The following is a 24352-nucleotide window of genomic DNA, read 5'->3' on the forward strand; positions in this document are numbered from 1 at the left end:
ACACTAAGAAACATACTGTTTCATACAAATCTTATGACAGACTGCACTGGAAGAATGAAAGTTCTATAATTTGTTCAAAATATCTGTTTTATGAAAGGCCAGTTCTCTTCAGGGCTAAAAAGTGCTTTATTTGGCCTGTTGTGTGGGCGAATTACCTTCTGAGTTTCACACTTAAATTGCTGCACAGTGGCCTTAGAATCAATCCCACCAAATAAAAGATAGCTGAAATTCTGAGATCATAAAATTTTGTGAGATCTTAAGATTTTTGTGCCCCAGGTCTTGGTCAGTTAAAAAATGTAAGAGTTCAGAGTTGAGCTGCGGTCTAGGAGTTTGAAGAGTGTGAAGCTATTAAATTTTGACATACTTAAGGTAGAACAAATTCTGATGTGTTTGGTATGTAAAAAAAACTCTGACTGATGAGCCACTTGGCTTACAGGCAGTCTTTAACCATTCTGTATGTTCTCTGATGAACAGTCAGCCCTCCTCATAACTTAAGCTACACAGTTGCTGGTACTGTCCAGATAACTGCATTGCTCTCATTAGCTTTTCCTGTTTCCAAACTTAAAAGTGCTCGTTTAAAATACAGTACCAAACAAGCACTTTTGTGCGCGTGTGCTGATTTTTAAAAAATTGGAACAGTAAAACTGGACTTGATGTAGATTGAAAGGTTTCAAATGCATTCTTCTTCCTCATGGACCAACCTCCCTTACATTAGGAGTGTAAAATGTATGGATCAGCATAAATTGTGAGTAATTGTTTTATGGGGTACATGGGGTAGAGTCAAATGTTTGGGCTTCTTTTTATAAGGTACATGGGGTACAGTCAAATGTTTGGGCTTCTTTTACATTAAACTTTAGATGACTTTTTTAGTGGAGTTATATAAGGAAGATAAACTATGAACAGATTTAACATTAGATAAGATTCATAAAGTTAGCAATCACTACTTCATACAGATAATTCTGATGTTGGGGGCAGTGCAGTACTGCCTCTGAAACTCAGTATTGATAAAGATGCTAAATTTTATTATGTTTGCTGGCCTCTGCACTTAGAGTGACTCTAAATACTTCAAACAACTGAGAATCACAAAAATTTATACAACCACCAGTGAATTCTCATTTCCCAAACTCTTATTTCCCCCACATCTCAGAGTGGGTGAAATGTTACCTTTCATATAGTATTATGTTCTGCAAAGTAAAATCTAAACTGGTTGTGTAAAAGGTGGATTTTGCAGATTTCTAAATCCCATGGATAAACCTTTCTTACTGTATTTAACAAATACTCTTATTTAACAAAATGTGAATACTGTGATGATTTTAAAAACAAGGTCCTGGTTGCATGTGAGTTCAAACCATCTTGTTTTGCAGTTTTATATGTATGTTTTCTCAACTAATTATTGAGATTCCAGTATGAAAAATGGATCCAGTTAAGTCTAAAGTGCTCAGTTTCAATGTTTTGTGGTAAAGTATTAAAAATTCAGGATTCCCTGGTAGTACAACTAAAAGATAGCTCTGGTGTCTCATAAAAGCAATCCAGTTAAGTCCCAAAGGTGCTTTTTCAGGTTTTTCTTTTTAAGACATTTCGCTTCTCATCCAAGAAGCTTCTTCAGCTCTGGCAGTCTTCAAAAGAAAAAAACAGTCCAGTTACCTCCTGAAAAGGCACTTTTGGGACAACCATGACCTAGATCAGGGGTCTCCAACCTTGGCAACTTTAAGCCTGGAGGACTTCAACTCCCAGAATTCTGACCTAGATGACTTAAAATCTACAGAATCCAGTTAAGTGTTAACTGACAAAATAGAAGTAAATACCATTAGGCGGCTAAAAATAACGGCACTTTTCCTCGTGAATCCAGAATGTCGTGCGGCAATGAAAGAAAAAGTTGTAAGCCTACTCCTTTGTCCACATACTGCAAATTACTTACACGGCAATCCTACATAAAATTGAATATCGTGCATCTCTGACTCAGAATAGTTAACATGGTTTAAAAAGAATAAAAGGGTTATAAAAAGAGCTCGGCCCCCTGCCTTGTGGAAATTGGAATTCCCGGAGATAAGAACATCAGGAAATAAAGTTAAACAAGCAAAACACGAGGGCGGGAACCGCTCCAACGTGCAACACAAACACCCTGTTTCACAAAACCGCGCTTCTCGCGCCTGAGGCCAGCGTTAACTTGCAGACCCAGAAGGCTCAGCCCTGGAGGTGAGCAGTAGCGCGCATGCCTAAACTGGAGAAAGCGGGAGCGAACTACAATCCCCAAAGAGCCTCCTACGACGTTAGCGAGCGGGCGTTGACCAAAGGCGGGCGCGAGGATCGCTGGGAAATGTAGTCCGCGTTTTTCTGAGGCAAACTGAGGGGCGGGGCCCGGCGAAGCATGTTACCTGACGCCGGCGAGGAGGACGCCGCCGCTACCACTGGGCGCCAAGGATGCCTCAGAGGACCGGGGAGCTGCCCCCGTTCAAGAAACCGAAGCTGGCGTCCACCACGCTGCCTCTCGCCTCTGGATCGCGCCGAGCGATGTTACTAACGACGCCGGGGACGAAGCGCCATCCTTCGTCGTCGTCGTCCTCCTCTTCTTTGTCGTCGTCGTCTTCCTCCTCTTCCATAGGGATCGACAGCCAGCGTCGAAGCCTGCCGATTTTCCAGGCGCGGGGGACGCTGCTCGGACAGCTCCGTACCTTGGACTGCGCGGTGCTGATCGGTGAGGGAATCATGCCCTTCCCCCACCCTTCCTAAAACAGCCTTGCTTTGGGGGGAGGAGTCAGCAGAAGCCTCGCCCCTTTCCCGAAGGGGAGGGGGGGTTGAACGGGAGTGCTCCTCCCTGCTTACTGCAGGAAAGGGGCGGAGTCTGGCGTCGGGTTCGCTTTGCGGTGCGGAGGGCGTGGCTTTCCCATAGCCTCTCTTTGCTGTCAATTGCCTCTTCGGGGGAAATTTTTACCCTCGAAGGGAAGAAAAGCAGAACGTGAGAATGTTGCTTTTCTTTTTACCTTCCGCCCCCCGAGTAGATGCGAGGCTCCCTTTTGGCCACTGAAAAAGACCCGCGGATGCTCCCTGCTTTTTATGTTGAATCCTTTTTGCAGTGAGACTTTAGCTGGGGAGCCTCTTGTTACCCGCCTCTTTCTCTGCAGTGCTGGAGGGCCGGAGTTTGTGACCGGCTCTCAGTGTGGTTTTAATGTTGTGCTTTGAACTGCCGCTCTTAGGTTTCCCAAAGTAGGAATAGGAATTGTGGAGCTGTAGCTGCTCCACATTTCCTATCCCTATTATATAGCAACAGCTATAGCTGTTGACATCTTGTTTTTTGGCAGATGTTAGCTTATGGTTCCCTGATACTTGTAGTCCTCGACTTACAACAGTTTAGTTACAGTGGCATGGAAAAAAAGTGACTTGTGACCATTTTTCACACTTATGAATAGAATGGAATAGAATTTTTTATTGGCCAAGTGTGATTGGACACACAAGGAATTTGTCTTGGTGCATATGCTCTCAGTGTACATAAAAGAAAAGATACCTTCATCAAGGTACAACACTTACAACACTTAATGGTAGTCATAGGGTACAAATTGAACACTTAATGAGACAACACTTAATGATAGTCATAGGCTACAAATAAGCAATCGGGAAACAATATCGATATAAATCGTAAGGATAAAAGCAACAAAGATACAGTCATGCGGTCATAAGTGGAAGGAGATGGGTGATGGCCCTTGTAGTATCCCCATGATCATGTGATCAAAAGCAACTAAATCATGTTTTATGATGGTTGCGCTGTTCCAGGGTCATGTGATCATATTTCGGGACCTTTTGACAAGAAGAGTCAATGGGGAAGCCAGATTCGCTTAACAACCATGTGACTAACTTAACAACTGTGGTGATTCACTTAACAACTGTGGCAAGAAAGGTTGTAAAATAGGGCACAATTGACTTAACAGCTGTTTCCTTTAGTAACAGAAATTTTGGTCTCAATTGTGGTCATAAATTGAGGAACTACCTGTAGATTTTACTACGTTTCCTCAAAAAGGTACATGGGGTGCTGATGACAGCCCCTATTTTTTTGGTTAGATATGAATTACCCTCTTTTCAATTATTTTTAAGTATTTGAAATACAAGCCAATCTTTAAAGGGGGGGATTTTACACTTTATTTTCTTCATTTATTGAAATCAGTTATTTATCTGACAGAAAGTAATTAATCTGAGGCTACTCAGCTGTTTAGCATATATGTCATACTAAGGTTTGAAAACAATGTTTGGGTAGGTGAAAATAAGTCATGAATTACAGTGTAACATTAAACATAGTCTAAATTCATGCAAGCTTTAGAAGAAGCTAAAATGGGGCTCGGTATCTTGGAGGTAGCGTATTATTGACCCCTACAACTGTGTTTTCTTAGCCAGGATTAGGGATTAGCATGTTGTAGGAACTCAGCAAATAGGGGGATTTTCCAAATCGTCCTAAAATACAGACAAATCAAATCAAACAGTAATATATCACAGTAATCAATAATTTTTAGAAGGGTAATCAGTCACAAATGTAAAACACGTTGATTTTTTAAATATTGTGGCAAATAAATAGTTGGCATGCATATTTTACTGCTGGAGATAATAAATGGCTGTGTTCTTTATAGTTAACAGTACCAAGACATTCACATAGGCTGGGAAGTTGTACCTAGCTCATTTTTTTGGGTGCTGAAAGAACAGCTCCTGTAGATAAACTGTAAAACTCCTTTCTCCAATTTGGAATGTTCCAGATATATTGTACTACTGTTACGATAATTGTCAGTACCTTTTTTGTTAATGGGGGAGGAGAATGAGAATAATAATAATAATTGGTAGTATATTTTTATCCAACTTTTTAATATATTTTATTTTTATCAGATTTTACTCCACTTTTGTTACTTTATAAGTAACTCAAGGGGCAATCATACCTAATACTCCTGACTCCTATTTTCCCCACAACCCTGTGAAGTGGGTTAGCCTGGAGAGGAGGGGAGGGAGTGAGACAGAGACTGGCCCAAAGTTACTCACTGGCTTTCATGCCTAAGGGAGGCCTAGAACTCACAGTCTCCTAGTTTCTAGCTCATCACCTTTGCCACTACACCAAGTTGGCTCCCAATGTTAGAATCTACTTGAAGAGCAGCAGGTAAAATAAGCAGCAGGTAAAATAAGGCTGCAGTCCCACAGTATTTGCTTAGAAGTATGTTCCAGTGAACATATTACTAGTATCCACAACATGAATAATGGATGGACTTAAAATCCAGAATTCTCACTGAGAATTATCAGTGATGATTATCACTGAGAATTTTAGTGTACGTTGGTACCCAGGTTGGAGAAAGCTGACTGAGACTACTGTTTTATTAAATGAATTCAGAAAACGATTCTTAGATTCTTTCTGTTAGGATGAAATAGTGGAGATGCCATATCTGATCTATTTAACAAAATGACATTTATTTGCTTAATAATTTGTAGGGGAAACAGGTTCCGGAAAGACAACTCAAATTCCGCAGTATCTCTACGAGGGGGGAATTGGGCGCCAAGGAATAGTTGCTGTGACCCAGCCTCGTCGTGTAGCTGCTATATCCTTGGCTACCCGTGTCTCAGATGAGAAGAAAAATGAATTAGGAAAATTGGTATGTAGATTATTTTTTTCTTTTTGGATCCTCCTTTTCTCTGTTTCTCTGTTTCTATTGTTTGACACCTTCCACTCTCTATCCTAAGGTATAATCTTATTAGAACCTTGATTTGATGCTTTGCAGAGAAGTTTTGAAATAGAATGAAGGCTACAAATAGCCAACTCCTGCTTTACTATGCCAATCATAGTACATTTTAGCAGTAATTTCCCCAGATATAAAAATTAAAACTAAGATTTTCAAATCATAATAACAATGCTACTTAGTTGATGTTAACTAGAAGCCATGGTGGTGCACTGGTTAGAATGCAGTATTGCAGGCTAACTCTGCCCACTACCAGGACTTCGATCCTGACCTGCTCAAGGTTGACTCTGCTTTCCATCCTTCTGAGGTCTGTAAAATGAGGAGCCAGATTGTTGGAGGCAATATGCTGACTGTATAAACCAGGGGTCTCCAACCTTGGCAACTTTAAGCCTGATGGGCTTCAATCCCAGAATTCCCCAGCCAGCAAAGCTGACCAAATACAATATAAGAAGTTTTTATTTGTATATAGAACACTCTGATTATTTATCTAGGATTATTTAATAAGATTTGAAATCAGCTCTTCCACATTCATACTTTATTTGGGGTTTTTTGGTGGTGGGCTGTCTCTTGTCTCATTCTTCATTGTCTTTTAGTGATCCTATAATCCCTTGCGGGGCAGAGTCTGGGCAACTGAATGGAGTCGAGTGTTTACTGGCCAGATGCCCTTCCTGTTGCCAACGTGGAGTTATATTCAGCAGATATAATCTCAATGTGCCTAGAAAGAGAGAAATATCTGCCTCTACCTAGGATAGAACTCACAACCTCCTGATTGGGAGGCGAGTGCTCCACCTCTAGACCACCACACCACTCTCTCTTGTCTTACTCTTCTCCCTTTATTTTACATTTGTAATATATTGTAATAGTATATTACAATGAGAATGACTTGGAAGATAGAAGGAAGGGTTGCAGCCTAGGCAAGGGTCTGATAAATGAAATCTGAATCCAAAGGAGGGATAGAGTAGAAGAAAGTGTCTCAGAGGGGACCCTGCCTAGTTTTCAGAAGAGTAAAAGTAAGGGAGGGGAGAGATACTTTCAGACTTGCAAGATTCTGTTATTATAACCTTACAATAAAGGTAATATTCATTTTCATGGCTGGTGCTTCTTGTCTGGACAGCCTCAAAGAGCCAATACATATGTAGCTTTTTACTATTCTGTTGTGCTTGTTTTAAATGTTTAAAGATGCCTCTAAATCAGGGGTCTCCAACTTTGGCTTAATTTTAAGGCTTGTGGACTTTAACTCACAGAATTCCTCAGCCAGCAAAGCTGGCTGAGGAATTCTGGGGGTTGAAGTCCATAAGCCTTAAAGTTGTCAAGGTTGGAGACCCCTGCTCTAAATGATTGACACATGGCTAACTCTCTTTTTTTAATCCCAATGGCTTTTCTTCTTAGGTTGGCTACACGGTGCGCTTTGAAGATCTCACTTCCGATGAGACAAAAATCAAGTTCCTGACAGATGGGATGTTGCTCCGAGAAGCCATTGGCGACCCTCTCATGCATAAATACAGTGTGGTCATTTTGGATGAGGCACATGAGAGGACAGTCCACACCGACGTGCTCTTTGGCATAGTGAAAGCAGCCCAGAAGAAACGGAAGGAGCTTGGCAAATTACCCTTGAAAGTGAGTGCTGAATAGTGAAGGGAACGGAGTGGTAGCCAGGGCTAATGAGACTTGAAGCCCGATAGGAGGCTGTTAGAGGCCATTTTTTTTCCTGACTTAACATTTACAAGGCAAAAATCTTCTGGTTAGCTGCAGAGGAAAGTGAGAAGCAATTTATTTTAAAAAAATCTTTGGATTTGTGGCAATATTGTTTAAACAGATATTCTTTTATCGGATATCGGATATATAACATCCATTATAGTACTGTCAAGAAGGGCTGATTTTTATTCAATATTGCTTTTTTAAAAAGTCTTTGACTTTAAATGAAAAAAATAAGATGCTTGTAATTTTGAGATATTGTATTGTAATATTCATGCTTCAGAAAAATATACAATGTAAGAAATCTGTTAGGCTTCAATTGATTTCTATTTTAATGAACTGACTGAAAAGGTGATCCCTGTAGGTGTAGGTAGTCCAAAAATGAGTCCAAAATTTATGTTGGTCAGCGAGAAATTTGTTAAGTGAGTTTTGCCCCATTTCATGACATTTCTTACAACTTTCGTTAAGTGAATCACTGTGGTTGTTAAATTATTAACACGGTTGTTAAGTGAATCTGGCTTCCCCATTGACTTTGCATGTCAGAAGGTTGCAAAAGGGGATCACATGACCTTGGGATACTGCAACCGTCATGAATGTGAGTCAGCTGCCAAGCATCTGAATATTATTCACGTGATCGTGGGGATGCTGCAACGGTCATAAGTGTGAAAAATGGCCATAAGTCACTTTTTTCAGTGCTGTTTTAACTTCGAACCGTCACTAAACAAACTGTTGTAAGTTGAGGACTACCTGTATTGAAGTCAGTGGTGGATTTCAAAATTTTTTATTACCGGTTCTGTGGGTGTGGCTTGGTGGGTATGGCATGGCTTGGTGGGCGTGGCTTGGTGGGCATGGCAGGGGAAGGATACTGTAAATCTCCATTTCCTCCCGATCAGCTGGGACTTGGGAGGCAGAGAATAGATGGGGGTGGGGCCAGTCAGAATTTTTACTACCGATTCTCCGAACTACTCAAAATTTCCGCTATGGGTTCTCCAGAACTGGTCAGAACCTGCTGAAACCCACCTCTGATTGAAGTCCTAGATGCATCTTATCTCAGGCCAAGGTTGACGTGAAAGATGAAGGCAAGTCAGGGATGCATGGAATCTGCATTAAAAAGCCTTCAACCCTATACAAATGAATTAAGTACAGGTAGTTCTCCACTTAAAACAGCTCATTTAGTGACCGTTCAAAGTTACAGCAGCACTGAAAAAAGTGACTTACGGCAGTTTTTCACACTTACACTGTTGCAGCATCCCCATGGTTACATGAGCAAAATTTAAATACTTGGCAACTGGTTCATATTTCTGACGGTTGCAGGATCCCAGAGTCCTGTGATCATCTTTTGCGATTTTCTGACAAGCAAAACCAATGGGAAAGCCAGATTCACTTAACAACTGTGTCACTAACTTTACGATTGCAGTGATTCACTTAACAGCTGTAGCAAGAAAGGTGATAAAATGGGGCAAAATTCACTTAACAAATGTCTCACTTAGCAACAGAAATGTTGGGCTCAATCATGGTCGTATGTCGAGGACTGTCTGTATTTGCAGCTTGTATATTTGAGCAGATCAAAATGCAAAACCCCCTTACTATAAACTTACTTCTAGCCCAGAGCACTTCTTGGTTATAACCCAACATTTTTGCAGGTGATTGTCATGTCAGCTACTATGGATGTAGACTTGTTCTCCCAGTACTTCAATGGAGCACCAGTTCTCTACTTGGAAGGCAGGCAACACCCCATCCAGATTTTCTACACGAAGCAATCTCAGAGTGATTACCTCCAAGCAGCTCTAGTGACAGTCTTCCAGATCCATCAGGTACAACTCTGGGAAGTTTCTATCTTGACTGCTGTTTCTTTATTTATCTGATATATATTGTTTAATTCTGCTCTTTTTGTGATCTCCCGATAGCGCACAAGTTTATTGCTGCCTCTTTTCCTGTACCCCTTATTACCATCGTAACAATCCTCTTTGGTAGATTAAACTGGGAAATGGCCTAGCATCACCCAGTAAGCTCTATGGCTACATGAAAAATTGAAAGCAGATGTCTGATACTGTAAACAATTTGAATTTAAATGTAATTCCTGTCATACTTAAAGAGGAGCCTGGTCTAACTACTTCCTATAAATACTGTTTCCCCGAAATATATGACCTACTCTGAAAGTAAGGGCTAACCTGATTTTTGGGGGTGGTCCTAATATTATAATAATAATAATAATAATAATAATAATAATAATAATAATAATAATAATAATAATAATAATAATAATAATAATAATATTTTAATTTGTATACCGCCCTTCTCCCGAAGGACTCAGGGCGGTGAACAGGCAGATAAAATATAAATACACACAATAATTTAAAAACAACCCTTAAAAAACTAATTTAAATGCCCAAAACGTTAAAAAACATACTCCCCTGTAAAATAACACAATTTTAAAACCCATCCAATAAAAATAAAAATCAGGCTAGTCCAGCCATATGAAATAAATAAGTTTTAAGTTTAAATATAAGTCCTACCCCAAAAATAAGCCCTATTAAAGGGGGTGGGTATGGCCAGCATAGGAGGCAGCCCTTCCTTTCCCCGGTCACTTCATGGCTGCTCAGCCCCTTAATCTGGGCCCGCGGATCAGCTGTGCCAGCAAGGGCCTGGACTACCTCTCTTTCTGTCTCTCCGGGAGCCTGGAGATGTTTCCGGCACATTCTTGCCAGCCCAGCCCTGCCCTGTGTAAGCTCCATGGCAGCCCTGCAGTGGGACAGAGGAGGGAGGGAGAGATCGCCCCTTCATCCACACAAAACCCCATCTTTCCTGACCACCGAGCCCCCGGCCTGCATCCCTCTTGCTGTGTTACCCACGGAGGCCTCCCAGTCCAAGTGTGGCCGCTTTTGCAGTGATTAAGGCTGAAAAAGAAGCAGGAGACCAAGCGATGCGCCCCACACGCCTCGCGCTCTCCTTACCACGCGACGGTAGTGTCTCCTTGCAGAGCTCCTTCCAATGTCGCAGATGCGAAGCAACCGTCCGTAAAGGAAGGCATGGAAATCCGTACCCCTTCTCTCTGGTCAGATTCTCAAATATTTTCAAGCAAAACACTGCCGAGAGAGGGAAGTATCTCTTCCCCCTCCCTCGCCAAACTTTGCGTGTAGGCATGAAGTTTCACAAAGCTCCTTAATCCGTAGCTGCTGGCTCCCTCGCTTTGTGCTTTCTATACACATACCCACATGCCCACCCTGCCTGGGGCTGCCGTTTCCCCCTCCCAAGACTCCATTTCCGAGGAAAGAAGAGCGCTGGGGCAGCATTGGACGTTCCCACCGCCCTGGCTCCTCTCAGCTTCAACTTTGCTCCTGAAAGCCTGCAGGCCATTTCTCTGGTTGAGCTCCGCCAGAGCTTAGTTCTGGGAGAGACCCTTGGGGAGACCCCTGAGGTGGGCAAGAGGTGAGGCGAAGCTGATTGCTTCCCCTTTGCCTTCTCTCCCAAAAGTGCTCCTGGGGCGTGGCCACTTCTGCAGCAGAAGGCGGCCTCCCGCCGGCCTTCCGAAGGTCACTTTAGCAGCAGCTACCGGTATCCACATTTTTTTTTTATCGTTATTTCATCATGACCCACATGGCCCAGTACGGTGTTAAAAGTTGACATTTCAGAAATGTTACCGTAGCTGCGGAGGAAAGGACGATGTGCAGGAAAATCTCTTTCCCCCCCCACCTGCAGATCATTTTTTCAAAGCTGCGGCAGAGCGTTGCACAAGGAGACCTCTGCAGCTACGGAGGGAGATGAGAAAAGTATTCCACAACCTCAACTGAACTGAAAAATCAGTTGCTTTTGGGCCATTGAGTTATGATCCTCACCTGTAAAATTAATGTAAATATCTTTTTTTTAATCCCCCTGTAAAGGAAGCACCTTATTGTCAGGATATCCTGGTGTTTCTGACAGGCCAGGAAGAGATTGAAGCAATGACTAAAACTTGTCGGGACATTGCAAAGCATCTTCCAGATGGTTGCCCTCAGATGGTGGTCATGCCCCTTTATGCTTCACTGCCTTATTCACAGCAACTCCGGGTCTTCCAGGTTGCGCCCAAGGTAAGAACCAGAGCCATGCAGTGGAAAATGACAAGGAAATTGTAAACTCGCCTTCAACATGAGCTTGTCTCTTGGTGGACAGCACCGACTTTAAAAATGAGATTTGCTAGAAATGTTCATTTGAACTGTTGCCGTAGATAACTCATTATCTAGGCATAACTAGATACAGAGGTGGGTTTCAGCAGGTTCTGACTAGTTCTGGAGAACCGGTAGCAGAAATTTTGAGTAGTTCAGAGAATAGTTAAATACCACCTCTGACTGGCCCCACCCCCATCTATTCTCTGCCTCCCGAGTCCCAGCTGATTGGGAGGAAATGGGGATTTTGCAGTATCCTTCCCCTGGAGTGGGGTGAGAATGGGGATTTTGCAGTATCCTTCCCCTGCCACGCTCACCAAGCCACACCCACAGAACCAGTAGTAAAAAAAATTTGAAACCCACCACTGACTAGATAGATAATGGATAGATAATGGATGCATAACTTTAGTCTTTATATCTCATACCAGGGTTGCATGCCAAAAAACTGAGCCAAAATAGCAACTACATTTTAATTTAATTTTGATTCAAGTTAAATTCTTTCAAATCATTTAAATATAACCAATATGCTTGGCTCCATTGACCTAGTACCTAACATTTGCCAGACAATTAAGTAGGATCATCTCTAGTTAGTAGTTGGAAAAGAGGCCTCAGGAAATCCAAGGGCCGTAGGTATGTTTGAAGCTGGAAAATATAATTTGAAAAATATATATGGTACTAGGAAACAACAGTAGCAAACTATTTCCATATTTGCTCATTTAGACAGAGGGAGTCAAGCTTGATTCTAAAGAGACGGTTTACTTTCCCAATATTTGACAATGTTTCATTTTGTGGAGCAATAACATTATAATTTAATGACAGTAATCACTATATGTGCGATCCTAAGCTGTGCATGGCCGATTCACCTCCTTTTTGAAGATCCTTCAAAAACCATTCTGACAAGGCTTACAGCAATACATTTCTTTAGAGCGCAGTTGTTTATTCTATTTGTAATCTCCCCAGTAAGCAGAGTTCTTAAGTACAGATAGATCCTCTTAACAACTGTGCCAAAACAGGTAAAATCAGACATGATTCACTTAACAACTGCCTTGATTAGCAACAGAAATTCTGTTCCTATGTCAAAGATTACCTGTATTACCTGTATGATTTAAATCAGAGGTCTTCAAACTTGGCAGCTTTAAGATTTGCGGAGTTCAACTTCTAGAATTCTCCAGCCTGGAGAATTCTGGAAGTTGAAGTCCATACATCTTAAAGCTCCCAAGTTTGAAGACCTCTGATTTAAAGCATTAAAAACAATAAAACAAAGCAATGAAATACCTTAAGCAGCGTAGAAAAGTATGAATGCCTTACTTAGAAATATTCTAACTAGAAAATGTCCTGGCAAAGTAGATACATTTTGACGTTAGAAAAGAGACCTGAATGTCTGTGGGTCCCCTTGGAAAGATTTCCACAAGTGATGCTCATGGCTAAGGCCCTTTTTTGGTAGCCACCTGTGTAACTTCCGGGGTGGGGTGGGGTAAGGTAATCACCTGACAAGTACTTATGGGAGAAAGTAGTATTTGAAATCAAGTCATTAGTTTCCTGTAGTAAAGGTATTATATATTTGAGCCTTCAAAACTGAAAATGGAGTGCCTACAAGCAGTGGTGGTCTGCAACTGGTTCTGTAAGCATGCGCTTTGCGCCTGCATGCACACACCTAACATGCTTGCGTGCAGCATTCAAAATACAGCTATTTGAAGCTCAGCTGCTTACCTTGTAAGGCAGCCCCGGTAAGTAGTACAGTGGAGGCGTGGGAACCGGCTGTGCCACACGAATCAGCTGAGCCAGAATGAAGGAAATATAGGACAAGATGGGGCGGGTGGGCACGACCAGCTGATCATCGGAACTGCTGGTTCTCCCGAACTGGCAGCAGCCTACCACTGCCTACAACCTGATATCCAAAACTGGGAGACTTACTGATTCTTTCCAATATTTCATGGACATTGTGGAAAAGCTAAAAAAAAAACCCTGAGAAATTGTCCTCTTTCTACCAGGGTTATCGCAAAGTGATTCTTTCCACCAACATTGCAGAGACCTCCATCACCATTGCCGGCATAAAATACGTTGTGGACACAGGGATGGTCAAAGCAAAGAAATATACGCCTCGTATGTATATGTAGTACTTAGCCTTGCACAGAGATTTCTGAGGGGGTGTGGCTCGAGGGATGGTCCCTGGCATCGTTATAGGCAATAGCAATAGCATTTAGGATCCTACACCACCCCATAGTGCTTTACAGTGTAGAAGCCTTATTTGCATATTGCCCCCAACAATCTGGGCCCTCATTTTGCTAACCTCAGAAGGATGGAAGGCTGAGTCAGCCTTGAGCTTTAAACAAGTAATGTCAGGGAAAAAAAACCCCACTCCAAGTAAAAACTCCGAAGCAAGCATCTTTCAAAGTTCTATTTCCTAGGATAGGTAAACTGGCACATCTGGGAAAACCCAAATCTGAGAGGTCCAGGTTTTTACTCAGTAAATCAAAAAACCCCAAAACAATCCCCTGACTCCGCAGTCGATCACATGCTCCAACCGCCAACCGTCCCAGCACTCCGACCACTCCTTCTCCAGATGCAGGATCGGCCTGACCTTGACCAACAGGAAGAATGCTATTATGTCTAAGGGCAAACCCTCTACTAAATCCCCCCCTCCTACTTTCCCACACATGAGAAAGTGGCAGCACGGAAGCTTCCAGCCTAGTATGTCTTACAATGCTGACAAATAACTTATCTCCCATTCTCTGCTTTAAAATGAGAATAATGGGATTGAGTTGGTGAGTATCAGCATCAACTGAAACTATTTTGAAAACCAAGCCTATGTTAAGCTATTAGTATCTAGCAAATTCACATGAAAATATAGATAGCCATTTAACAAGTTGTGGGTGCAGAATCTCAAGTCTTAAAGGCTGCAAGTGGCTCTCCATATTTTGGGGTATCGTACCCATGTAATTTTTAAGGTGAGAGAAGATAAAATATTTAGAAAGAATATTCAACGTATTCAAATGTTTAAATTGAATTTATTTATAATCCTAGTTCTGCTTGTGTTTTTTTTAGAGGGGTATCTCACTTCTTTTTGGGGGATATGTTTTCTGTAGCTGCCCATCTCAAGCAAGTGACCCTGATCCGTGAACAATCATAAAAATCAGTTAAAAACCCAGTATAATAGGAAAAGAAATATATATGGCAGTTGAGACAAATTGTCATCATGGATATCAATACAGCCAGGAAACAGTATAGTTTACATACTGTTACTTACTTTACATACTTTGTTCAAGTCCGGGCACAAAGCCAGTCTTTAAGACCTTGCAAAAACCAACAGGGTTATTAGGATCATGATCAGTTATGAAGGGAAAATGTTTCAAAGGACAGGAGTTATAGCAGAGATGGTCTCCCAACAGGAAATTCCATTTCAAAAAGGGAAAACTTCGATTTTCTTGCCTTTCCTAGAAAGTGGCCTGGAGGTCCTGGCAGTGCAGCGGATCTCAAAGGCCCAGGCCTGGCAAAGGGCTGGTCGAGCTGGGAGAGAAGATAGTGGATGTTGTTACCGCCTCTACACGGAAGATGAGTTTGAGAAGTTTGAGAAGATGACAGTACCAGAGATCCAAAGGTGAAGTATTGGGAAAGTCTCATTGCAAGCTTCCAGAATGGTAGTCCTCCATAGCAGGGGTCTCCAACCTTGTCAACTTGTCAACTTTAAGACTTGTGGACTTCAACTCCCAGAATTCCTCAGTCAGCTTTCCCAGGGATTCTGGGAGTTGAAGTCCACAAGTCTTAAAGTTGACAAGGTTGGAGACCCCTGCTCCATAGGCACCATATCAATACATAGGGGTTGGCTGTCTATGGGGAGTCTCAGTCATCCAGCCCACCAAATCTCAAATCCCAGAATTCCCCAAAACATCCATGCTGGCTAAGATATTCCGAATGTTGAAAACCACGCATCTGGAGGGCGCTCCAGCTGAAGAAAGATGCAGTAGCCATTTTTGCAAGCTAAAGGAATTATTTCTCTATTGATATATTGTGTCTAGCCTTGAGTTGGTAGAATTCACAAAGTTTGAAACTGTCTTTGTTTCTGCAGGTGTAACTTGGCCAGTGTGGTGCTCCATCTGTTGGCTCTGAGAATCCCAAATGTCCTTACCTTTGACTTTGTGTCGAAGCCATCCCCAGGTAAATAAACCTCAATTATGTTGCAACTGGATAAAGGCTCCCATTGCTGTTAAAATTGGAGTGAAAAGAAGATATGTTAACTGTGGATTAATACGGGGAACTCTTACAGCTTTAGATCTATTCTTTCTATATTACGTGAGCATCTGAAAAAGCGGAAGAGTATATTTTTGAAAACCCTTTTGAACAATCACAAATATGATACACAAAGGAGTAGGTATGTTGTAATTGTTAAGCATCCCTATTTCTTGAATGAAAACAGGAGATTCTTAATATCATTCAGAGGAACTATGGAAGCTGCCTATAACAAGTTAACATCTGTCCATTTACCTCAGAGTGATTTTTGGAAGCCTTTTAGGATCTCGGGTTTATGATTTTCCATATCCATAGACTCCTTTAAGTTAAGGGTAGGCTGATTTGGGCGCTCTCTCTCTCCCTCCCTCTCCCTCTCCCTCTCTCTCTCATACACACACACTTTTTTTGGAGGTGGTGGTTGAATATTTATTAGAAGAGAGGATTTTCTTTTCATTTCTGCTAAAACTGCTTTAAAGTTTATACCAGTTGTGGGATTCAAATAATTTAACAACCGGTTCTCTGCCCTAATGACTGGATAGGTGGGCATGGCCATGGTGGGCGTGGCCAGGGGGTGTGACAGGCAGCACTCGGCCTCCCGCAGCCCCCTGGAAGCAAAAATGGGCCATGGGGGTGGGAACGCGCTGCCCCCCCCCACGCCCCATTTTGGGCCTAGGAGACCTCCCTGCACTTACCTGGGAGCCAAAATCAGGCCCGTGGGCACTCCTGGAAGGGGAGGAGCAGAGCCAGCCAGCAAATTAACTACCGGTTCACTTGAACTGGCTGAATCCCACCACTGGTTTATATTGCCATTTTAGTGTTTCTTATTTCATTGCTATGGCAAACTGTCTTGCCACTTTTTGGTAATCATGTTGGCAGGGGCCTCCTCAGTCTGCAAAACAGGGCTGAAAAAGCAGCATACAGCAAAAGAGGGCCCAGGTTGCCTCTATTTTACATGGGGAAAAGTGTAAAGTCTCCAGATCCATAGGTGTCCACCATTGAGGGAAGAATGGTGACACCAAATGCATCATGATATTGTTGTGTTACTGATAAATTGCATACTTGGTGCAATGACATCATGACTCAAGACATCATTGTGGCTTCTACTGCACTCTTGGGTCCAGATCCCTAGCTGACTTGGCCAGCACATAAGCAAGGTCCCAGGTTATTGATTTAATTATTGCATTTATATCCCACCTTTCCATAAGGTGCTGAAAAAGATATGCACGAGGTTGCCCATCATTTTATTCTCGTAATAACCTTTGAGACAGGCTAGGTAGAGGAAGAGTAGCCCAAAAGACAGTGATTTTTGTGGTTGAGTGGGGTTTTCTCAGCAATTTCAGTCCAGCATTTTTTCCACACACCAACTTTCAGCTTAAAGGAACGTCGCAGAAGGCCACAAGGCCCAACAGATAAATCCCATGGTTTTCCTGTACAAAGTACAACTAAAGAATTCTGGTGATCCTTCACAACAAACAGTTGTTGACACTATCTTAGTTATTGCTGGGACTCTAGAGATTTGTTGCTTAGGAAAGATCAGTCATGTGAATTTCATCTTTGTTTGCCTTGACAGAGGCACTTCAGGCCGCCATCGAGCAATTGGCTCTCCTGGGTGCGGTGGAAAAGAAAGAAGACCAGCTGATCCTCACGCCATTGGGAAAGAAGATGGCTGCATTTCCTCTCGAGCCCAAATTTTCCAAAGTAACACGTCAACTTTTGTTTCTGTTTCTCTGAAAAAGCGTGTTAGCCCCCCCCCTTTTTTTTTTGAGTTTTATTTTGAAATTCAGCCATTTCTCTAGGTTTGAATTTCTTGAGAACATCACATTTCTATAGATGGTTTATTTTATTGCATTTTATGACATGTTGGTGGGATGGGACGGAATGGTGTTTGAGCTCATCCATCAGCTTGTGCAAATGAATATGTCTCCCAAAGATGCTTTTTCCAGAGGCAACTGGACTTTCTTGTTTTTCTTTGAAGACGTTTCACTTCTCATCCAAGAAGCTTCTTCAGCTCTGACTGGATGGTGAGGAAATGGAATATTCCAAAATTTGGAATATACCAACCAGTGATGAAATTCAAATTTTTTAACTACTGGTTTTGTGGGCATGGCTTAGTGGGCGTGGCTGGGGAAGGATACTGCAAAATCCCCATTCCCTCCCCACTCTAGGGCCAGCCAGAGGTGGTATTTGCCGGTTCTCCAAACTACTCAAAATTTCCATTACCGGTTCTCCAGAACCTGTCAGAACCAGCTGGATTTCACCCCTGATACCAACTCTATAGGGGTCATCATAAAATGCACAACACTGAAAATGCATGAAAACACAGTTGAATTCACACTTAGCTCTTTCCTTTTTCACTATGTGTTGTTTGCCTCAATTTCTAAATGGGCTGATGAAGCACATAGATACGTGATTTTTTGATGGTAAAAAGTTAAGTCCATCTTTCTATTCTTGCCTATTTCATGCTGATATAAAATTGTGCCTATCCTTTTCTGTTTCTGAAACTGAATAGAAATATGTCAGTCCCCAAATAGGAATAATAGTCCCCGAATAACATAATAAATTGGAAGGAGACAAGTTAAACCAGATGTAAGATTCCTATGGGAATGACCTTGAATAGAATCCAATAGAGCAGGGGTGTCCAAACTTGGCAACTTTATGACTTGTGGACTTCAACTCCCAGAATTTTGGGAGGAATACTGGGAGTTGAAGTCCACAAGTCTTAAAGTTGCCAAATTTGGACACCCCTGCAATAGAGGAACCAACAGACTTTATCTCAATTCAAGTTTTATGCACCAGATTGAAACACAAATTTCACTCAAGTATTTTGGAGGGAGGTTAAATTATGTGTTATTTCCCTGTAAATCCTCCCCAACCCTTTGGCAACAGAAGAATTCACAAAAACAATGGGTATTTTTTTACCCTTGCTGATCCTTATTGTGATGTACGTTTTCAATAATTGATTCAGTAAATGTTCGCTTGAAGTAATTAGAAACCAGCATGATGTAACAGTTATAATGTTAGCATTATAGGCATAAACTAGTGGTGAAATGTAAAATGTAAAATTTGTTACTACCGGTTCTGTGGGCATGGCTTGGGGTGGGTGAGTGGGTAATGTGACTGGGTGGGCGTGACCAACTTTTTTTAAAAAAAAAACTTTTAAAAGCATTTTTCTACAACCTTTTAAAAGGCTCTGACAAGGGCCTCTGGTGGCTCAACAGACTAAGTAGTCTGTTATTAACACAGCTGCCTGCAATTACTGCAAGTTCAAGTCCCACCAGGCCCAAGGTTGACTCAGCCTTCCGTCCTTTATAAGGTAGGTAAAAGGAGGACCCAGATTGTTGGGGGCAATAAAAGTTGACTTATATATTATTTGTATAATATACAAATGGATGAAGACTATTGCTTAACACAATGTAAGCCGCCCTGAGCCTTCGGAGAAGGGCAGGATATAAATTCAAATTAAAAAAAAAAATCAGGCAACTCAGCTGGGATTGTCAGAGCCTTTTAAGAGCATTTTTTCTACTGAAGGCTCTAACGAAGAGGTTGTAGAAAAAATGCTTTTAAAAGGCTGTGATGATCCCAGCTGAGCTGCGCGATCATCAGAGGCTTTTTTTTTACTTTGAAAACCATTTTTTCAGCCGAAGAAAAAATGCTTTTCAAAGTAAAAAACAACAACTTCTGTTGATCGTGTGGCTCAGCTGGGCATGGGGGCAGGGATGGCAGGGATTTTTCCTACTGGTTCTCCGAACCATCCGCCACCATCGCTACCGGATCGCACGATCCAGTCCGAACCGGGAGCATTTCACCCCTGGCATAAACCCCCAATAAGCACAGAGATTTCTTTGTTTCCTTTAGCGAAGAGATGCATTTCTACCTCACCAATGTGATGATGATCCTGTCCTGCAATAGATAAAGTGTTTTTGACCTTTGCTTTTGATAGTGTACATTGAAGTATCTGGCATATACCGTACTTTGTTCTTTTACCTTTTGAGTCATGAAGACATTTGTAACTGAGCTGCCTGTCATATGCTTTTTGGATCCCTGTCCATTTTGGTTTATTCAAGCAGCCAATTGCCTGGATTGGTTTAGGTAGTAAGAGAGCATTTTTAATGATGGTGTGGTGCTTTTGGCCACATACGAGCAGTTCACAATAATTAAAAACAGCAGCAAAATGTAGCAGTACATTAACTCAACAGGTGGGAGCATCCAGCTGAGCTTCAGAGTTTCAAAACTGAGCAGAGGTATGCTCAAGCATGGCGTTTGTTGTCTTTTGGCAGACGATCCTAATGTCTCCCAGATTCCATTGTACGGAGGAGATCCTGACCATTGTCTCGCTGCTCTCTGTGGACAGTGTCCTCTACAACCCTCCTTCCCGTCGGGACGAAGTCCAGGCCGTCCGAAAGAAATTCATCTCCAGCGAAGGGGATCACGTCACTTTGCTCAACATTTACCGGGCCTTCAAAAATATCAGTGGCAATCGGGTAAGCCTTGAAAGGGTTCCTTTTGGGCAAGTGCTAGATTGCAAAAGATTCCCCACTCCCTCATTGTGTGAACTGGGTGGCATGCCTTTTTAGTGGTAGCCCCAGTATTTGGAATATTCTCTCCTCACCTGGTACAGATGGCCTCAACTTGCTTGCATGGTTCAAGCATGCATTCAGTCATTTGTTGTTTCTTGTTGCCTTATAAGATATTTTATTACTTTATTATAGTTTCATATTTTATGTTTTATTCTCTGATTAGCTACCCAGCATCTCAGAATTGGAGTAGGATATAAATATTTGGGGAGGGGGGGAAACAAGTAAAACCGTATCTTTAGCATGTCCACTGTGCAATATTTTCTCACCTTATAACCAGAAACTGATGTTCAAGATAACTTATGTGTGCAAAATCTTCACTGCTGGGAGGTAGTGGGTCTGCTCTTTGTTTATATATAGTAGCTTGTCAGTGTTGATGTGGGTGTTGTTTTCTCCTTGATACTTCCTTGACTGCTGTTGACTACTTGATTGTGGAGTTTAATACCACTCGATCATGTAATATTCCTGTCTTACTGATAGGGGGAAAGATTATTTGGCCAATGCTGATTTGTGCCTTGAAAGGGAATGATGGATCTGAATCATCCCCAGCATAGGGAATGAATGACTTTCAGTGCCTCATGTTGTCAGGATTCCAAGTAACATCCCCAAGGAAATCAAACTCCGAGGCTTGAAGTTCCTCAAAGCTAACTTGTATTAAAGGTGTCACATTGGCACATCTGGGAAAACCCAAATCTGAATGCTTCTGGGTTTTCCGCGCTCAAGACCTTGCCCACATCACCCACATGCCTACCACATCTCCAATCATATCCAGTCCGTAACAGAAGATATCCTCTTCTTCTTGTCACAACTGCCGGGCACCTTGGCCTTGACTTTCTACAAAGAATTTGATTATGGCTACAACCTACTTCCCTCTGTGCTATCCCACTTCCCAACTTCCCATGGTATGATTGTGGCAGGCCTGGAGCCTGAAGGCACAAAGGTAAAATATGGCTTCCAGGTCTGACACATGTATAGAGGATTTGAGATTTGAGAAGTTCTAAAAGATCCTATTCCAAGGCAGTTGCTACTTGATTCTTGATGTCCCTGATAGTCTCTCTGCTTTGTCCTCCTTTCTTTTCTGCTTTTAGGAATGGTGCAAAGAAAATTTTGTGAACAGTCGAAACATGATGCTGGTCTCAGACGTTAGAGCTCAACTAAGGGATATTTGTATAAAGGTAAATGTTGGGAGGTTTCAAAGTGATTCACGTTGAATCAGATGTCCATCAAAATGGATTGTTTTTAACTGGCTCAAGGTCCGATTAGTGCTGCTGTAGTTAATCTTGTGTGGGTGGGTGAAAATTTTACTGCTTTGCTCCACATATTTTCACACTGTTTAAGCATTCTATTATGACCAGTTTTTCCCATTGAATCATATGTTTAATATATTCCCTTTCTAAATTCAATTTCACTGGCATTTTATAAATTTTAACATGTAAGATGTTCATTATTAACACACAATACATTTTCAAAAAAAATTTAACAGCTTCAAAACCACAAATTTTCTTATCTGAAAGAAATATTTATTTCAGTTGTAGATATAGAAACCAGTGACAAGCAATCCTTTTGAATTTGGATCCAAATCTTCTTTTGACTTGACTTATTCAGCATGAATAAAATAAAATGTATTGTGCCTAGATGTAATGAGAGATTTATCTTTGCTTTCATAGGTGGTTTGTATTTAATGCTAAAGAATGGTGTAACTCAGATGTAAGCAGTGTGGTATCTGACAAGCTCTTGGCCTCACTTTTTGGGGGGTAGAGGGTGGCAGGGTTGGAAAACATTAGCTTGGGAGGTCCATAGACCCCCACAGACAATTGGAAAATAATGAGAGGGTGTCCTTGTTTAGAACTTTACCGGATTGCCCAGAAACAAAACCAAAGTAAGAATGATGGGTAGGTTTCCTGGAGAGGTTTGGTCAGTTTGTCTGTTTTTGGTGACTGCCACTTCTACTAAGGTAGGCATTTGCGAGAAATCTAAGCATGCCTTGAAAATTCCTAATGTATTCACCAAGCCAGAATGTTCTCCTGCCTCTGATGTACCTCAAAGCTTCAATTCTGCATTGGTTCTTAATTGCTATGTTTTTGTTCTTGAAATCCAGCTTTCCATACCCTTGGAGTCTTCCCGCTCTGATACTGGGACTATCCGCCGCTGCCTGGCCTATAGCCTCTTCATGTATACAGCCGAGCTGCAGCCAGATGGCACCTATGCCACAACTGATACCCATCAGCCAGTGGCCATTCACCCTTCTTCAGTCCTTTTCCACTGCAAACCAGCCTGTGTTGCGTACAATGAACTGCTGCATACCAGCAAATGCTACATGAGGGACCTCTGTGTGGTGGATGCTGACTGGCTATATGACGCTGCCCCCGAATACTTCCGCCGGAAGCTCAGAGCAGCCAAGAATGGACCTTAAGATTGGGGATAAGTGGGGAAAAAATAATTGCTTATAGGACCTTGGGATAGTGACTTTGGTAACTGAATACGCAGCAGTGTTGCTATCCCGGCTGACTTCCCACCGGCAGAAGTGAGCTGGACCTCATAATGTTTCTTTCATGGTCTCTTTTGGAATAGGACCTTAAGTGGGCATGTCCCACACTATTCCTATTTTGGAATAGGACCTTAAGTGGGCATGTCCCACTCCTAGGTACCTACCTAGGAGAGATAATAGAGGCCACAGGCAGATTTTGCATCTCTGATATGGTTTGTGATTAGCCCTCCTCTAATTTCCACTCCAAATGTATTATGAGGTTTTCATATAAGTCAAGTCCGCCTTGGTCTTCAGTCCTTTAGAAAGCATGCCATATAAAGAAAAGAGAAACTGATAGGTTTTTAGGACAAAACTTGGTAAATCTATACATTTTGAAAACTGCCTTGTCACAGAGTTTCTCAGCACTGCATCTTACCATTACTATGTAACGTGAGAAAAAAATAATTTTAAATAATATTTATTTTTAGGATGGAAATGTTTTTTCTCCCTCTTTTGTTCAATTCATGCTCAAACATTGATATCAATCTGTGCCTAATGTTTTAAAAAAGGGGAAGATAAGACTGGAAGTATCTGTGGTTACTCAGGAGCGTAGCTTCACCAGATATTTTTACCACGTAGATTTCTTAGTGCTAAAAATTATGTTAGATTTGGTTGTGCTTCCTTACAGCAGGAGTGGCACAATTCTGTATTAGAACAGCAGCTTTATAGGCTGTAGGTCCCAGATCAAAGACCTCCAGGGAAAAGGACCAAAGAAGCCCTTGAAGGTTAGCTGTCAATCAGGGAGGACCAAGAAAATAGCGTTAGGTGGACCCACAGCATAAGCCAGTGATGGCTAACCTTTTTGCCAACGTATGCCAAAAGCGGGGAGAACGCAGGGGAGTCTCACGCATGCGTACCCACATCCATAATTCAATGTGCCCTGTCCCCCCCGCATGTGTGCACGACCCCCCCACGCTTCCCCTGCTTTTGGCACACGATGGCATGGTGGGCCAGGTATGCCTGTTTTTCGCCCTCCCCAGGCTCCAGAGGCTTTCTTGGAGCCTGGGGAGGGCGAAAACAGCCTTCCCCACCTCTCCAGGTGCCAGAAACGGCCCATTTCCTGACTTCTGGTGGGCCCGGAAGGCCTGAAAATCAGTTGGCCGGTGCGCGCATGCACACGAGCTGAGCTAGGGCAATGCTCACGTGCTCACAGATATGGCTCTGTGTGCCACCTGTGCCACGTGTGCCATAGGTTTGTCATCACGGGCATAAGCCATAATGGAATTGTAAGATTTGGGATAAATGGGTTATGTGAACCTAGCCATGACTTCAAAACAATTTTGACTCAGCATGAGGTGTGAACCTATCCTATACAGCCTAAGCTTTAGACTGAAGGGTTCCATCACCAAAAAAGTTTGGGAACCGCTGGTCTAAGGTACTTCAAAGGCCAATGCAACGAATTACATAGAATAGGAATAAGGCTTCTATATCTCTCTGCACTCAGCCCAGAAGCCTGTTTTGTACTTGGGGGAAATGTTTATGTATTTA

General features: G+C 42.2%; 1 protein-coding gene across 1 annotated transcript; it reads left to right on the forward strand.

Moving 5' to 3' along the window:
• Nucleotides 1–2375: 2375 nt before the first annotated feature.
• Nucleotides 2376–23705, forward strand: DHX33 (DEAH-box helicase 33). Its single transcript, XM_058164396.1, has 12 exons — nucleotides 2376–2695; nucleotides 5455–5615; nucleotides 7089–7316; nucleotides 9038–9208; nucleotides 11276–11461; nucleotides 13528–13639; nucleotides 14975–15134; nucleotides 15603–15691; nucleotides 17334–17461; nucleotides 20041–20244; nucleotides 21426–21512; nucleotides 22436–23705. Exons 1-12 carry the CDS (start codon nucleotides 2422–2424, stop codon nucleotides 22748–22750), a joined length of 2115 nt encoding a protein of 704 aa, XP_058020379.1. The 5' UTR covers nucleotides 2376–2421; the 3' UTR covers nucleotides 22751–23705.
• The last annotated feature ends 647 nt before the right edge of the window (nucleotides 23706–24352 follow it).

The sequence above is a fragment of the Ahaetulla prasina genome, chromosome 1 (genome assembly GCF_028640845.1).
Source record: "Ahaetulla prasina isolate Xishuangbanna chromosome 1, ASM2864084v1, whole genome shotgun sequence".
NCBI classification, from domain to species: Eukaryota; Metazoa; Chordata; class Lepidosauria; order Squamata; family Colubridae; genus Ahaetulla; species Ahaetulla prasina.